General features: G+C 42.5%; 1 protein-coding gene across 1 annotated transcript in view; it reads left to right on the top strand.

Moving 5' to 3' along the window:
* The window catches only part of LOC138949432 (protein crumbs-like), a 130,441-nt gene that overhangs the window by 11,913 nt on the left and 100,010 nt on the right, over nucleotides 1–18,518 (top strand). Inside the window, exon 2 of the mRNA XM_070321257.1 lies at nucleotides 11,052–11,711. Coding sequence (XP_070177358.1) covers nucleotides 11,052–11,711 — 660 coding nt within the window. The remainder of the gene's footprint in view (nucleotides 1–11,051; nucleotides 11,712–18,518) is intronic.

The raw sequence follows: 18,518 nt of genomic DNA, 5'->3' as shown, positions 1-18,518 counted from the left end.
GACTTCGGTGTTGGTACAGTGGAATCTCCCTGTTAAGACCCCCAATTTAAGACTTCAGTCTTGGTACAGTGGAACCCCTCTGTTAAGATCAGACCCCCGATTTAAGACTTCGGTGTTGGTACAGTGGAATCCCCCTGTTAAGACCCCCAATTTAAGACTTCAGTCTTGGTACAGTGGAACCCCTCTGTTAAGATCAGACCCCCGATTTAAGACTTCGGTGTTGGTACAGTGGAATCTCCCTGTTAAGACCCCCAATTTAAGACTTCAGTCTTGGTACAGTGGAACCCCTCTGTTAAGATCAGACCCCCGATTTAAGACTTCGGTGTTGGTACAGTGGAATCCCCCTGTTAAGACCCCCAATTTAAGACTTCAGTCTTGGTACAGTGGAACCCCTCTGTTAAGATCAGACCCCCGATTTAAGACTTCGGTGTTGGTACAGTGGAATCTCCCTGTTAAGACCCCCAATTTAAGACTTCAGTCTTGGTACAGTGGAACCCCTCTGTTAAGATCAGACCCCCGATTTAAGACTTCGGTGTTGGTACAGTGGAATCCCCCTGTTAAGACCCCCAATTTAAGACTTCAGTCTTGGTACAGTGGAACCCCTCTGTTAAGATCAGACCCCCGATTTAAGACTTCGGTGTTGGTACAGTGGAATCTCCCTGTTAAGACCCCCAATTTAAGACTTCAGTCTTGGTACAGTGGAACCCCTCTGTTAAGATCAGACCCCCGATTTAAGACTTCGGTGTTGGTACAGTGGAATCCCCCTGTTAAGACCCCCAATTTAAGACTTCAGTCTTGGTACAGTGGAACCCCTCTGTTAAGATCAGACCCCCGATTTAAGACTTCGGTGTTGGTACAGTGGAATCTCCCTGTTAAGACCCCCAATTTAAGACTTCAGTCTTGGTACAGTGGAACCCCTCTGTTAAGATCAGACCCCCGATTTAAGACTTCGGTGTTGGTACAGTGGAATCCCCCTGTTAAGACCCCCAATTTAAGACTTCAGTCTTGGTACAGTGGAACCCCTCTGTTAAGATCAGACCCCCGATTTAAGACTTCGGTGTTGGTACAGTGGAATCTCCCTGTTAAGACCCCCAATTTAAGACTTCAGTCTTGGTACAGTGGAACCCCTCTGTTAAGATCAGACCCCCGATTTAAGACTTCGGTGTTGGTACAGTGGAATCTCCCTGTTAAGACCCCCAATTTAAGACTTCAGTCTTGGTACAGTGGAACCCCTCTGTTAAGATCAGACCCCCGATTTAAGACTTCGGTGTTGGTACAGTGGAATCCCCCTGTTAAGACCCCCAATTTAAGACTTCAGTCTTGGTACAGTGGAACCCCTCTGTTAAGATCAGACCCCCGATTTAAGACTTCGGTGTTGGGACAGTGGAACCCCCCTTTTAAGACACATACAAAAATGCTACAATGATCGCATCTAATTTTGCAGACATTGTGAACCGACAATTTGAGATGACAGGGGGGGGGGGGGGGGGGGGGGGCACTCTACCTTCCGAAAAGAGCACCACCTATGGCACGATGAAGCATTGTCAAATGACACATAGCTAATTAAAAACTATGTTCCCATTCCTCTTCATAACTGTGACATCTTAAGGCTTGGCAGTACGTGTGACGTCTTTTTAGCATTCGTGCACCTGTGCTTTATTAAATGAACATAGCAAATCAAAAATTATGTTCTGTTCTCTCAGGTAACCGTGGGAGCATTTTAGGCTGTACAGTTATATAATGATAAGGTGGAACCCACCCCCCCCCCCCCCCCCCCCCCCCCCCACCCCTTGTTAGTGTTAACACCTTATTTTTTCAGTAGTTCTGTTCCTAATCCTACTGTCTGTACAGTTACCTTCATTTTGAGCACAAGAACGATGGCGACTAAATCAAAAATACTGTACTCACGTTCAAAGGAAGAATAAAGAACGAATAACAGCAACGTTTCAACCCTAGGGTCTTCTTCGGGCACACAAACAAACCAAGTAGAAAAAAAATAATAAGAAGAAGACAAGAGAAAATAAGACCCGATGTTCACTGTTTGTTGTTGTTGTTGTTGGTGGTGGTGGTGTTTTTTTTACACCCCCGGTATAGGGGTGTGTATAGGATTCGGTCGATGTGTTTGTTTGTTTGTTTGTTTGTGTGTTTGTGTGTTTGTGTTCGCATATAGATCTCAAGAATGAACGGACCGATCGTCACCAAACTTGGTGAACAGGTTCTATACATTCCTGAGACGGTCCTTACAAAATTTGGGACCAGTCAAACACACGGTTAGGGAGTTATTGGTGGATTAAGATTCTACAAGGACTTATAGAGGGACATATTAATGGTCAAAGGGAAATAACCTTCTCAGTTGGTGGCAGTGAGAATGGTAAGGACGGGGGTGTTTTTCCTACCTCGGAGGAATTTCTTGTTTTTTTGGGTTGTTTTTTAAAGCTTTTTAATATCTTGAATTGTAAAAGGTGGGTTTCACATTATAATTTTGCTTGTGTGCGCCTGTGCTATACATCTAATGGACCTAGCGAAGCCAAAAGTCATATCGCCATTCCTCTACGTAACGGTGACAGCACTTAAGGCTGGACACTATATTATCCAGGACATTAGTGCCCAGCAGGTAGACCGTAGTACCTGTGCCGCTTCACTGATTGTGACCAGCGTGACTATAAGAACAGTCACTGACTCTCGGCGAGAGATTATTGTTTTTGTTAGTGGTCGGTCAGGCACCGAGACTTGTCAGAATGACATTGTCGATCAGTCTGTGTATTTTTTTATACAGTCGAAATGAGACATTTCTGTAAAAAATATAATACTTTTTTTGGTTTTTTTAATTTGAGGGTGCACTGTGGCGATTGCAGTTTCAATCAAAATGAGATATATGTCAAACTTTCTGTGGTTTTAGTTTGTTGGCGGCAACAGTATCTCCATTCCCTTGGTCCTAGAAGAAGACAACGATGATTGTTTAATATGACGGCTTACTAGTGCCAAAATCTGGGGTTACCCATTATCACGTGATAATTACTAATTAACGCTGTCAGTTACTGTTTTCACTCGTTAGTTACTCATTTTCACGGGATAATGACTAATTTTTAGTATAGGCACTAGCAATCCGTCAGGAAGTGAGCCAAAACTAAAAATTAGTAATTAACAGGTGAAAATGGTAATTATCAAGGGAAAATTACTAATTTTCCCTTAATAATTACAATTATGAGGTTTTGGCACTAGTAAGCCGTCATAGTTTAAGCCCAACCCTATCCGGCGGATAATTGTTATGCTTCTCGCCCTGTGGTTTGTATGGAAAGCCGTTTGGCTCATAACCATTACACGTGTAATAAATCATAAATACACGTGTAATAAATGATTAATACACGTGTATTTGTTTCTTATTGCACGTGTAATTTATCTTTTTTCTTATGCTATGGAATAGCATAATGATTAATACACGTGTAATAAATATTTCATACACGTGTAAGAAATGATTAAATTCACGTGTAAGAAATGTTTATTACGCGTGTATTTAATCATTTCGTACACGTGTATGACATTTTTATTACACGTGTATTAATTATTAATTACACGTGTATTCATTATTTATTGCACGTGTACTAATCATTTTTTACACGTGTAATGGTTATGAGCCAAACGGCTTTCCATAGGTTTGTGCAGATGTTCATGTTGCCGTTAGGCACTCTTGTAACCCGTCTGATTGTCAGAGTCACCTGATACCTGGTTTGTCTGTGTCAGACAACACCGACTACAAGAAACTTTGAGGCACTGTTTTTATTCGTCCATGTACTGACACTCGAACGTTCCTCACTCATTTTTGTTCACGAGTGGGTTTTTACGTGAATGGCCGTTTTTATCCCGCCATTTTAGGCAGCCATACGCTGCTTTCGGAGGATGCATGCTTGGTATTTTCGTGTTTCTATAACCCGATCTTTTCCGAGCGCAGTTGGTCTTGTACTTGCGTGTACACATGAAGGGGGATAAGGCACTAGCAGGTCCACACATCAGTTGACCTGGGAGATCAGAAAAAATCTCCACCCTTAACCCACCAGGTGCGGACGGGATTCGAACCCACGGCCTTTCGCATTGGAGGCCGGCGTCTATTCCACTAAACAATTGCGCCCGTCAAATCCTTTGCAAATTTGAGATAGTGAGCCAATTTGTTTTGATGGGAAGGACTCTGCCTTTTAAGGCTTCAACGTGGAGGTAGTCTATAGATATTATGAACGCAGATCTGGGATAGACGTGTGTTGAAAAAAGGGATGGGGATCTTAAACCCTAAAGTCTGATATTTAATGGGCGAAATCGACTTCGCGAAGCTTTCTTCAAGAAGCTTGGTTGCTGTACGAAGACTTTTGCACTGAATTCAGTTTTCGGGAAAAAAAATGTTCCTTTAAGTCTTCGCGAAGTCAACAAAAGACAGCATTTACCCCATGAACTTAGCATGGACATGTGGTTTACATAATCGTTTACACGGGATTGAAAGGCATCTTTAACCCTGACTAGTGTTATCGGATACCGTTGTCAGTGTGTGTTGAGACTCTGCAGTCTGCTGCAGCAACACGGTCACTCTGACAGACAACACGGCCAGCAGAAAGCTGATACCTTTGTCAGCCATCAGTCTGTGTGTGCTGTCTTTGTCTCTGGGGCCTTTGGCTTGCATCACCATTGGCATTGTTTGGGGCAACAGGTCTCTGGCCAACTTTCCCAATTTGCCGTTTCTCCTTCGCCCATTGTAGGGATGCGAGGTTTTATTTGATGCGTTTGCCAGATGCAGCTACATGTAGTAGGAGCAGTCTACACCAGATCATTTATAGCCAACAAAACCGTTAAACGACCAAGTTCTTTTGGTCAATAAACTTTAGGGAACCAGGTCAGTTTCTTGTAAGAGGTTAGTTTATAGAATGTCTTAATACAGACACAAAGATATATTTACACGTGAATCGACCTTATTGTCTTTTTAGTGCACAGACGTACACATTATATTGAGACAGTTGTAACATAATTGGTAAACAATCAAAAAACACCCTAAAAAGTTTCAAAAAATTATATATATATATATTAAAGGTCCTTGTCTACATTTTTATACCGAAATCGCCATTTGACCATTAAAATGCAGAGTCTATTATCCACAATTATCAACAATACACTCCCTTTCGATCAGGAAAGACAAGCCAGTGCAGCCGTTTGAAAATTCATTGTAGTATTCCAGCGTAGTACTCATAGTAGGATATCCTTATTTGGAAAATGCCAAGCGCAAAACTCCTCTCAAATCCCGTGCATTTCGTGCGTTTAAAAAAAACTTGCGTGGACAGCGCTCCAGTGTCAAACTGTTGCTGCACTTGTTTGGGCGTGGCCACAGGAGCTTGTATCAAATCGCCGGTCGATCATTATTTACAGTCCACTACTACGACATACTACTAGTACTATATACGTATGTCGTAGTAGTGGACTGTAAATAATGATCGACCGGCGATTTGATACAAGCTCCTGTGGGCGTGGCTATAAGCATAGTGACATGGATTTGATTGGTCAGTATTTTTAGGCAAAGCACATGTTCTCAGCAAACAGAAAACAAAATATTGGAAGCGTGAGTCACGCTACCCAAAAATAAAATAAAAATTACATATATTTTTTTTCTATAACTTTTTTCCCCATGGTTCATTCATCATCTGACATAACTTTTTAGCGAAATCTAACCATAAGATTATTGAAAAAAAGCAAAAATGTAGACGACCACCTTTAAATATACATACAAATAAAATAACAAGTCGCGTAAGGCGAAAATACAATATTTAGTCAAGTAGCTGTCGAACTCACAGAATGAAACGCAATGCCATTTTACTCGTAGCATCGTCAGGCCACCGCTCATGGCAAAGGCAGTGAAATTTTTTTTTATTTTTTTATTTTTTTTTATTATTCTTTTTTCTTTTCCAGACAATATAACATAAAACAGATCACAAACAGTCTACATAGGGTAACGAAAATAGCAAATATCCAGTTGAGGCCATCTCAACCATATCACTTACACACACACATATAAACAGACAGTACAAAAAGGATAGAGAGAAAAGAGAGAGGAAGAAAGAAGAGTGACAGAAGAGAATAAGGATCAGGGAAAGAAGAGGAAGAGGATAGCGAGCGGTGACCAGGCTAAAAAAATAAAAAATAAAAATAAAAAAAATAAAAAAACATAAAATCATTCAATCGCATGCCTGTACAGATTCCAGTTTCTGTTGAAAGAAGTTAACTCATTGTTAACCAATGCATTGTGCTTCTCTGCCAAAAATCTTTGTTTTAGAGTTAAAAAAAGAACCTGAAAATGGGGGCCGGTCGCACGTATTTTAGATGTATAAATGTGGTATTTTGCGATTAGAAGGAACAGATCAAAGGTTTTGTCCGTCACACAGTTTGTTTGGTAGCCACAGATAATAAGTTGCTTATACAGTCTAACATTAGTACAATGTACAAAATTGTCTCGCATCCACTGAAGGAAATCATTCCAAAAAGCCTGTGTTTTTGTACAGTCCCAAAAAAGATGTTCTAGCGTTTCCTCCTGCTGTCCGCAGAAAGTACAAATAGGAGATTCAACAATTTTTCTCAGATGCAAAAAACGCTGGGTGGGTATAATTCTATATATCAGTCTATACTGAAACCATCTGAGACGTACGTCCTCAGTTGTTCTTTTAATTTTTAGAAAAACCTTATTGACATCTACATTACAGTTCAGTGCAGCTGTCCACTTTTCAATACATTTCAGAGGATCAGTATTCTTAATCAAATATCCATAGACATGTTTAGAACCACCACTGGCCAAGCACTGCCAGACACATGGGTCACTTACCACAAAGTTATCACAAAAGTCAAGGCAGTGAAATTGACAAGAAGAGCGGGGTAGTAGTTGCGCTAAGAAGGATAGCACGCTTTTCTGTACCTCTCTTTGTTTTAACTTTCTGAGCGTGTTTTTAATCCAAACATATCATATCTATATGTTTTTGGAATCAGGAACCGACAAGGAATAAGATGAAAGTGTTTTTAAATTGATTTCGACAATTTAATTTTGATAATAATTTTTATATATTTAATTTTCAGAGCTTGTTTTTAATCCGAATATAACATATTTATATGTTTTTGGAATCAGCAAATGATGTAGAATAAGATGAACGTAAACTTGGATCGTTTTATAAATTTTTATTGTTTTTTACAATTTTCAGATTTTTAATGACCAAAGTCATTAATTAATTTTTAAGCCACCAAGCTGAAATGCAATACCGAACCCCAGGCTTCGTCGAAGATTACTTGACCAAAATTTCAACCAATTTGGTTGAAAAATGAGGGCGTGACAGTGCCGCCTCAACTTTCACGAAAAGCCGGATATGACGTCATCAAAGACATTTATCAAAAAAATGAAAAAAACGTTCGGGGATTTCATACCCAGGAACTCTCATGTCATATTTCATAAAGATCGGTCCAGTAGTTTAGTCTGAATCGCTCTACACACACACACACACACACACACGCACGCACGCACGCACATACACCACGACCCTCGTTTCGATTCCCCCTCGATGTTAAAATATTTAGTCAAAACTTGACTAAATATAAAAAGGATCTCACAAAGACGTTCACTTCTTAGAATCAAGATGAAATGAGTTCAGAACAAAATATAATAACAATTCAACATTTTAGTATGGCAAGGCCGACTGCCCTTGGGTCATACAGTCACCCAGCCCCCCTCGATCTTACCCCTCCTCTCTCCCTCCCTCACTAATATTTAATAAGATCTGACAGGTTTTCTTTGGCAGATTCGCTATTATGATGTCACACACTAAGTCCGGAATATGTAGTGTGGCTGCCAAGTGCTGTTTTTAGCCAGGCCTTGCTTTTTTGTTGAATGAAGACCAATATGATGGCATTGGCAGGTTATGATGGTCGCTGTTGATGAGCTAAACAAGACACTTCCAGTCGCCATGGAGACACCACACTATGTGGTCACGGCACAGGAAGGCACTGTGTTGTGCTTGGCGTGTATTAGAGGACGCCCCCCCCCCCCCCCAAAAAAAAAAAAAAAAAAAGTCAAATCAAATATTCGCAAGATGAGACATACAGTTCGCTTTGGAAGTTGGATAATGACGTCATTCCCCATGTGCTTGAAAATGTAATTATTCCAAGTTTTTGGTCTATTGATTTTGCTCACTGCTCCACCATTTAGGCCTACCATTGCATCTTTCGAATTAATGGCAAATTTGCAGAATTGGCAAATACAGTTTATGCACCGAATTTTCGGGTTTTCCTTGATGTTATGTTTTGTCCACCGTGAAGACATTGGCAAATCTGTCAAAATGAAAGCAGCGCTTTCGGCGATTTGACATAAGTTTCGGCCTTTCCTATAGACTGTCGTCGCCAAATGTCTGTTCCGAGATATATATGGCGAGGAAGTCTGTTTGAAGTCGTGAAAAAGCTCGGGAGATATAGCATTAGAGGGAGACAACACATGGCCTGAAGAGGGAACACTGGCTTTGTCTCCTGCCGACAACCCATTATTCTATGTCGGTGTATAACTTATCTCCCTTCCCCCGACTGCGGTGACAACAGCGTTCACGAGATCAGAGTTAGAAAGGGAAAGGGAAAATGTTTGTTTCAGTATCGATCGCTCTTCTGTCCAACTTCGCTGACTGAATTTGTTTTGCTCTTTGTTCTGGCTTTGTTTGGGTTGTTTGTGGCTTTTAGCGTTGTTTGTTGTTCGGCGCAGTCATTCGTTTTTACATTTAGTCAAGTTTTGACTAAATGTTTTAACATAGAGGGGGAATCGAGACGAGGGTCGTGGTGTATGTGTGTGTGTGTGTCTGTCTGTCTGTGCGTGTGTGTGTGTGTGTGTGTGTAGAGCGATTCAGACCAAACTACTGGACCGATCTTTATGAAATTTGACATGAGAGTTCCTGGGAATGATATCCCCGGACGTTTTTTTCATTTTTTCGATAAATACCTTTGATGACGTCATATCCGGCTTTTGTAAAAGTTGAGGCGGCACTGTCACACCCTCATTTTTCAATCAAATTGATTGACATTTTTGTAAAGCAATCTTCGACGAAGGCCGGACTTCGGTATTGGCTATTGCATTTCAGCTTGGTGGCTTAAAAATTAATTAATGACTTTGGTCATTAAAAATCTGAAAATTGTAATAATTTTTTTTTATATAAAACGATCCAAGTTTACGTTCATCTTATTCTACATCATTTCCTGATTCCATAAACATATAAATATGTTATATTTGGATTAAAAACAAGCTCTGAAAATGAAAAATATAAAAATTATGATCAAATTTAAATTTTCGAAATCGATTTAAAAACACCTTCATCTTATTCCTTGTCGGTTCCTGATTCCAAAACATATAGATATGATATGTTTGGATTAAAAACACGCTCAGAAAGTTAAAACGAAGAGAGGTACAGAAAAGCGTGCTATGCAGCACAGCGAAACCACCACTGCGCTAAACAGTCTCGTCAGTTTCACTCCGTTTTGCACAAGCGGCGGACTACGGTCATTGTGAAAAAATGCAGTGCGTTCTGTGAGTTCCACAGCTTGACTAAATGTAGTAATTTCGCCTTACGCGACTTGTTTGTTTTTCAGTTATGTTTCTCTAAAACATTTTGTCAAGCTTGTTTCGCGGGTCGTTTAGGTTCTGTTACAATTGTAGGGGAAGGACCGTTTCCTGATATGGACCATCTCTTTTTCTGACAAAAAAACCGATGCAAGTGCGCTCCGAAAGATACCTTACCTTGCACAGTCATGCCAAAACAAGCCAAAGTTTTGGACGCACAAACAACAAAACCGTTAGGCTTGTTCACTTTATTGTACACTTCTAGCATCGCTTGTTCACTTTATTGTACACTTCTAGCATCGCTTGTTCACTTTATTGTACACTTCTAGCATCGCTTGTTCACTTTATTGTACACTTCTAGCATCGCTTGTTCACTTTATTGTACACTTCCAGCATCGTTCACTCTAAACTGTATGCTTGAGGGACTAGTTTCTGTCCCCAGCTAGACACAGCTGATTGCATACACAATTTGCTGTATAAGACAGCTAAGACTTGAGCAGTGTTGGAGCAGTCTTTCTACAAACACAAATAATAGCAACATCTAAACGTATGTGTCACTGTGTCCCGTTATAGGGACCACCTTCAAAAAGAAGAAGGAGAAAAAGATGAATGCTTGATTCAGTCATTCATCAACACGCTGACTTTCTGACAGTAAACTATAACAAATGGTCAATCCTTTGAAAATATATCAAACAGTCTTCTTTACGTGTAAAAGATAATTTCATTGGTTTTCTCTCTATTTTTATCGTTGTTGCTTTAAGTTTCTTGTTGTGCGTTCAATAATGTTTTCATCGAACTGAAACAAATCAATCTGACTGTCATACTGAGCTGCCCCGTGATATGTCGCCAAGCTCCTGATATGGACCAGTTGTGAATGTGTCCAATTTTGCTATGTGTCTATCAAACCTATTTCGCTTTAATTACACCTAACCGTAACGGTTCACAGAATAGAGAAAAGCTTCCAAGCACAACATAAAATTTCATCGCGAGAAAACAAGCTAGTTATCAACATGAAACAAAAAGTGGTTCTCATTTCTGACTTCAAAATATGAAACTACAATCGATTATGCTAACATTAACAATAATGGTGACAGCTCTGTGAACGTTATATTCAGACTCAGAGATGGTATCCATGCCCCCCCCCCCCCCCCCCTTCCCCCCATCTCCCGTGTCACCACAGTGGCACTTTGAAGACCTCGGTCATTCTGCCCAAAATGCAGGTGGCTGTTTTTACCGTAACACGCATACACGCACTGTGTATCTCATCTAAAGTCGGGGTAACACCCCGGTAACACGCCCCTTATGGCTTTGTTGTGAGGGCGTAAAACTTCTCTCACTCTGTGAATTTTTTGCGGCGTTTTAACAAAAAATGACCCTTATTGAACACTGCTGGCAACTTTGGCTGCTTATTTATTTGATTTTCATCATCTTTCAATTTTGCCTGCAGGTTCCTTCATCCTGCTGCTGGCGGCAGGCTTATCATTCGCACAGAACAACGATGACGTCATTCCCTCACCTACGTCATCATCGTCATCATCGTCATCATCACGTGACTTCGGCTTTTTCAACCGCACGTCATTCGTGACGATTCCGCAGTCCACGTGGGATCTTCGCCTTTCGAAAGAACTGACGTTTCGCACGTGTAGCGAAGAGGGCAGCTTTCTCTCGCAGCGGGCAGCAAATTCACTGTCCTCAGGCTTCTCTCACTTCGCTCTCTTCCTCCGCAACGGCTCCGTCGTGTTTGAGTGGACTGTGACGTCATCCAGCGGCGGTGACGCGTCACAGCTAGTGACGTCACTCTCGGTGGGCGAGGGGTTGGGCAACAACGAACAGTACACAGTGAGGTTGAAGACCTATCTAGGCGCGGTGTATTTGAATGTTTCCCAGCTGAGCAAGGGCACGCTGTACAGCAGTGTTGTGGCTAACTCCACGTTCAACACAGACCTGCTCAGTGCTTCCATCTCGTCTTCGGATTTAGTGGTCGGGGAAAACTTCACTGGATGTCTTTATGCTGGTCCGGGCGTCAACTTCAAGGGAGATAACGTCGTGGATCACAGTGTGTTATGGAATAGCTGCCCCTGGCAGAGCACGTCCGGATGTACCACAAGTAAGTACCCATAGCTTTTAATTATTGGTTTGGTGGGTTGGCTGGATGGTTAGTTGGTTGAACGGTTTGTGTGTTTGTTTGATTTTTTTTTTTTTTTTTTTTTGGGGGGGGGGGAGGCCGGGTCATACCTAAAACTTTAAAATTGGCAATCTAGTGGCTGCTCCGCCTGGCGTCTGGCATTATGGGGTTAGTGCTAGGACTGGTTAGTGCGGTGTCAGAATAATGTGACTGGGTGAGACATGAAGCCTGTGCTGCGACTTCTGTCTTGTGTGTGGCGCACGATGTCGTGTCGATATCTGCTGAGCCATCTACATCGTCAAGGTGTTGGTGTCGTGTTCTTGCTGTATGTGGACGTTGTCTAGCCCGGCCCCCTCAAAGTGACTCTAGATTGTGTCTGTAGCTGTCCGCTTCCCCAGTCTCTTCCCAGGCTCTGGACCCACCCCCCCCCCCCCCCCCCCCTAACCCGGCAAATGTATCTTTTTTTCCCTCAGTCTTCTTTTCATACCTTTTTCGTTCTGCTGCTTTTTTACTTTTTGTTTCCCTCTGTGTTCGTTTGTGAGTCCTGAAAAGCCTCCATTGGCGAACATTTGATTTGGTTGTGTTTTGCTGTCCTTGTATTGGTCACTACAGAATCCTTTTGTTTTTTCAACTCTGAAGGAGAGCCCCCCAAAACACCTTCCAAATGCTAAATTTCAACATCGTCGGGGGGGGGGGGGGGGGGTGGTGCAAGTACACATTCTCCATCTTCTACATGTATATATATCTAGGCGTCCCTAGGGTCAGTAACATTATTACTGTCTCGCCCGTCTCTCGTCGTCACATTTCCTCTGAAACAACATTTTTTACACACCTTTTCTACCACACACCACCTCCCCTCGCCTCCGCTTTTTGCACACATTCCTGTCCTAAATCGTTGTTGCAGTTCTCCGACTCCTTTGCAGCCATCCAATCCACCCCCCCCCCCCCCCCTCCGTTCTTATGGACTTAATTCTCCCCCCCCCCCCCCCACACACACACACCTCTCCCCGATGGCCCCTCTTCCCCCTACATTCTCTTTACTTGCCGTCGAAGATTTTTTTACCCATTCTTTCCGTCATAGTGACAGGCAGTGAGTGACACACTCGCAGTGTCGTCTGTTGCTCAGTGCCTGTCATATATTGTTCACTGCCAGTTCTGTGTGATTTCTGTCTGCAGTCGTGATGTTATTCACGCATACACGTCTCTTTAGTTTTGTGATTTGAAAGTAAGCAGGAGGTAAGATTTTTTCCCGTCTGCTTTTGTGTGATTGTTAATCAGACTCAGAGACCTGAAGTACAGTGGAGTTTTCATGCAGAGGCCGGGAGTTTTCTGTGATTTTCAAGAAGAGGCCTGGTGCACGTGTTTACTGGGATTTTACAAGCAAAGGCCTGGTATTTTCTGAGATTTTACAAGCAGAGGCTGGAGTTGTTTTTTTTATTTGAAGCAGAGCTCACGAGTTTTTCTGGGATTTTTAAGCAGAGGTTTTGTGTTTTTTTCGCGAATTACAATTTACAAGTAGAGGCCCGGAGTTTTCTGGGATTTTCAAGCAGAGGCCTGTAGTAATTTCTGGGACTTATCTTGAAGTGTTCGCGACATTGGCAGGCGGGTCTGTAATCGTATCGCCAGCTTAGGTCAGTGGCTGCGGGCAGTGCAGTTGTCAGTGTGCAGGGCGTGCACTCACCGTCAGGGGCGACCACTCGGCCTCGCTGTGGTCAGTCTGGTATGCAGGGGACACACCGCTGCGCGGAGGGTCGGTGCGTGTGGTTGTGTTCTGGACATAGTTGCCACTCTTTTCTCGACGTGCGATTCGAATCAGTGCACCTTCAAGTGTCTTTCAGTTGACTTCGGAGTGTGCTTGCAATAAGCGTTCATGATCTAAGTTCGTATTGCAGTTTATGAACAATGTGTTTTTGTCTGGTCATTGATTTGATAGTGCAGGACGCTTTTCTGTGCTTGTCGGGGAGAACTCTCTTGAAAGGGTGTTGCTGTGATCTTAGTCAGATGTCTTCTTGTAGAATAAGCAGTGTTATAATATTGAAGTGGTTTTAATTGTGCGGTTTGCAATAGGATAAGTTCTTTTGTATTGTGGGATCGTGAATTTGTGTGTGCCGTTTGCAATCACGAATATGAATAGTGCCATTGTGTGGTCGTGAGGTAATGGCATTGATTAGTGCAATATATATCCAATAGGACATTTGGTTTTAATGTGAACGTGAGAGTCTTTGATGCAGTTTTCATTTGAAGCGGTGCTTTAATGTGGTCGTCAATTTATGAGTGCAGTTTACAATGGGAGCAATGCTTTGTTGACGTGGTCTGGAAATTGAATGCAGTTTTCAGCGTTTTCCAGTTCCAATTGTCCTTGGTGTGTGCGAATGGTCAGGCCTCTGGTGCGATCAAGAGTTTCTTGCTTGTGGTTTTGAAAACATACAAAAAGAATTGCAGGTTATATAAAAGATTTGTGGTTTTAACGATTCTTATTGTGTGCATGGATGACTAAATCACGCGAGTAACTTAAAGAAAGTCACTAGCCCGCAAGAAATTGGACAACCCCGGTGAGGGGGCGGGGGGGGGGGGGGGGGTTGCTGCTGACACTGTGTCCGTCCGAATTGAACACAGAGGCCTCTTAAATGTGACATGTTCCCGATTGGCACTAGCCGCTGCCACTGAGGGCATTAACATCTGAATTACTTCATGTGTGTGCATGTTGGAAATTACATCTCAATTAATTTGTGTGCAAGTTGTGCAGATCATCAGTCTTTCAGCGCAGCGCTTTCGGTTTCAATTTGTTGTCACAACTTTCACAGTGCTTTTAAAAATGGCATGATCCCGAGTTCATGTCTACAGGTCACAGACGTGTGTTGGGGGGGCAGTGTTTGTGCCGTGTGTGTGTGGAGTGTGAGGGTTTCACCCCACGGCCTTCGTCTGCTGTTGCTCTAATCAAAGTGTTTTTAGCCGTCAGACACGTCACTGTTTGTTTCCACGCCTGAAAAAAGCGCGATATTTTGTCGATGTTTTGTGTGCCCAGTTTCCTGTTTTGTTACTGTTTCTCTCCGTTTTGTTGCGCAACACAGGTCTAATCACAGTGGTTTTGTGTATACATGTGTGTGTCTTGTTTTTGTTTTTAGCAGAACTTTAGAAACGTCACTGCGGCTTCAGTGTTTGTGTCCACGCCTGAAACTGAAAAAGCGAGATATTTGTCGGTGTTTGTGTGCCGAGTTTCCTGTTTTGTGAAAGTTATAGTTTCTCTCCGTTCTGTTGTGCAACACTGCTCTCATCAAAATGAGATGCATGTTGTCGGCCCGTCAGTACATACCTCAACATGGTGTACATGTTCAATCTTATTTTGATGCATCAGCGGCAGTTTTTCCACCGCGTTTGTGTTTGGAGAGGGAGGGGAGGGGGTACGGGGGAGTTTTTCATTAACTTGAGTGTAAGATAGAGTGTGCACTTGTGCTTCTTGCAGTATGCAATGGCGAGGTATTCAAAGTATTCATAACCACACTTAATATAAGCTTAGCTTGTTGTGTGGTCACAAATTGTCTGTATCGCATAACATACATGCCACCCTGTATTTCTTTAATAAAAAGTAAACCAGGTATTCAAAGTGTTTACTTTGCACCGAAACGTGTCGCTGTTTGTGTACACGCCCGGTGTATAAAGTGTTACACCTAAGTGTGAGGTGGTTTTATTGAGTCACTTGAGAAAAAGTGACTCTATGTAATCGGTCAGTGTTAGTCTGTCCGGCCGGCCGTCCGGCCGGCCGGCCGTCCGTAGACACCACCTTAACGTTGGACTTTTCTCGGAAACTATCAAAGCGATCCGGCTCATATTTTGTTTAGTCGTGACCTCCAATGACCTCTACACTTTAACGATGGTTTCGTTGACCTTTGACCTTTTTCAAGGTCACAGGTCAGCGTCAAAGGAAAAATTAGACATTTTATATCTTTGACAAAGTTCATCGGATGTGATTGAAACTTTGTAGGATTATTCTTTACATCAAAGTATTTACATCTGTAGCCTTTTACGAACGTTATCAGAAAAACAAGGGAGATAACTAGCCTTTTCTGTTCGGCAACACACAACTTAACGTTGGGCTTTTCTCGGAAACTATAAAAGTGACCGGGCTCAAATTTTATGTGAACGTGACTCCCAGTGACCTCTACACTTTGACGTCTGCTTTGGTGACCTTTGACCTTTTTCAAGGTCACAGGTATGTCTTGAAGGAAAAAAATTGAAATATCATATCTCTGAAACTATTCATCGGATTTGATTCAAACTTTATAGGATTATTCTTTACATCAAATTATTTGTGTTGTGAATAGCAATTTCTTCCTGTCCATCTGATGCCTCATATAATATTCAGAACTGCGAAAGTGACTCGATCGAGCGTTTGCTCTTCTTGTTGTTGTTGTTACAACGACACGCTATATATGGAGTTAGTTACTGATTAGTGGTGGAGGAGGCAGGGGGGGGGGGGGGGTGGGTACATCCTGAACTCAGGTCAAAATGAGTTCGGCTCGAGTCATTCTCGATTTAACCTGAGTTCAACCCCCCGCGGGTTAGGGGGAAGAATTTACCGATGCTCCCCAGCACGCCGTAAGAGGCGACTAACGGATTCTGTTTTTTCTTTTACCCTTGTTAAGTGTTTCTTGTATAGAATATAGTCAATTTTTGTAAAGATTTTAGTCAAGCAGTATGTAAGAAATGTTAAGTCCTTTGTACTGGAAACTTGCATTCTCCCAGTTGCAAGCCCCTGGAGCAATTTTTTGATTAGTGCTTTTGTGAACAAGTGGCTTTTGTGAACAAGTGGCTCTATCCCATCTCCCCCCCCCCCCCCCCCCCCCTCCTTTCGCCGTCGCGATATAACCTTCGTGGTTGAAAACCGACGTTAAACAGCAAATAAAGAAAGAAAAAGAAAGGCATGAGTTCAGGATGGGGGTGGGTACTCATGCGCACTTTTCATTTGGTAGAGTTGTCTATCTTTCGAATGCAGTGTGTGTGTTTTACTAAACTGTGTTTCTAATAAATATTTACGCGCTTGCGTGCATGCATGAGTTCGCATGTATCCATGTGTGTGTTCTCCGATGATCGAGCGGATTACTAACAGTTTCAGTGTATCCACTCCAAATATGAGCAAGAGCCGTTCAGGCGAACAAGCACTCAGTAAAACAGTGTGAGTCAATGTTGAACCTGTTACTTTTTCTCTCTTCTTTTTGTTTTCCCCTCTCACTTTTTGTGTCTGTATAAATTTACCTGCTAGCCGCTTCAGTCCTTGGCGAAAGAGGAAAGGAAAGCGGTTTAAAGTGGAGTGACAACATTGTACAGACGTTAGATGGGCACTGGACTTAAAGGGGCAGTCCTTTCCCTTTTAACGATTGAACTCAAATCCCAGATCTTACCAGGCTTTTACGTGGTATCAGATCATCCCATCTCCTGAACACGAACCCAAGCCATAGTCCTTTCGTATGTAAACGATTGAACTCACTGTTCTAGATCTGGCCTGGCATTTACGTGGTATCAGACCGTCCCTTTTCTTGGACGCGAACCAAAGACATAGTCCTTCCGTATGTAAACGATTGAACTCACTGTTCTAGATCTTGCCAGGCTTTTACATAGTATCAGACCACCCCTTTTCTTGAACACGAACCAAAGGTACTGTCCTTCCGTATGTAAACGATTGAACTCACTGTCCCAGATTTGGCCTGGCATTTACGAAGGATAAGACCATCCTTCCACTTGGACATATATGTACTAAAAGTGAACTGCCAGGGTGTTTTCTGTGCAGTGTGAGAATATTTTGATTAATTATTTTTTAAACGGATAAAAAGCAATCTGTGGAATTAATTCGTTGGAAAAACTTGTCATTGTGGCGTGTACGGAAATAATACGAGAATTTATATCGCGCACATATCTCACCACAAGGCGACTCAAGGCGCACAGTACAAATATGAGAGAGCCCTGAAATGCAGCCGTTTGGGGCAGAAGGGATAGCACTCTATATTTCGGGGGAGGCATGCTGGGTATTTTCGTGTTTCTATAACTCACCGAACTCTGACATGGATTACAGGATCTTTTCCGTGCGCACTTGGTCTTGTGCTTGCGTGTACACACGAAGGGGGTTAAGTCACTAGCAGGTCTGCACATAAGTTGACCTGGGAGATCGGAAAAATCTCCACTTTTAACCCACCAGGCGGCAGCGACCGGGATTCGAACACACGACCTTCCGATTAGGAGGCCGACGTCTTACCACCACGCCACTGCGCCCGGGCAGGCTACTGATATGTCCAAGAAGAGGGGGTTTATCCCATGTGAAAGTATGCCCGATCTGAGATGGTGGGTGGAACTTTTTTGACGAGAAGCACTGTGTCTTTACAGTGTAGTGACCGGACGCTCTTCGGTGGAGGAGCATTGAATTTAAGCGGTTTATGACGTACTTCCGGGCTTTCACACGTCGTCAATTCAAACCAGTCTTTGAGATGAATGAGGCTTTCAAATTGGAAGAAGAAAATAATTATGCAAAAACTGGCTTTTTCCGGACCAGAGACCTCCAAGCTGTTTCCCTTGAGTGGCGCAGAAGAGTACCTTTCCTTGTAAAGTCTGCAAAATCGAGTTTTGTCATTTACATTTTGTTGTTGTTGAACTTGAAGGGTCCAAAAAAGTTCTAGGGTTTGGAATGAAAAATAGGGTCTGTCAGGGAATCAGAAAAGATTGGATTTTTTCTTTTCTTGGCCTCATCGCTTGCACAAAAAAGGAATGTAAGCTTACCTTTAATTGAGTGTAAACGTTAGG

This window comes from Littorina saxatilis, linkage group LG15 (assembly GCF_037325665.1).
Source record: "Littorina saxatilis isolate snail1 linkage group LG15, US_GU_Lsax_2.0, whole genome shotgun sequence".
Taxonomy (NCBI): domain Eukaryota; kingdom Metazoa; phylum Mollusca; class Gastropoda; order Littorinimorpha; family Littorinidae; genus Littorina; species Littorina saxatilis.
This window is presented reverse-complemented; position numbering and strand designations above follow the sequence as displayed.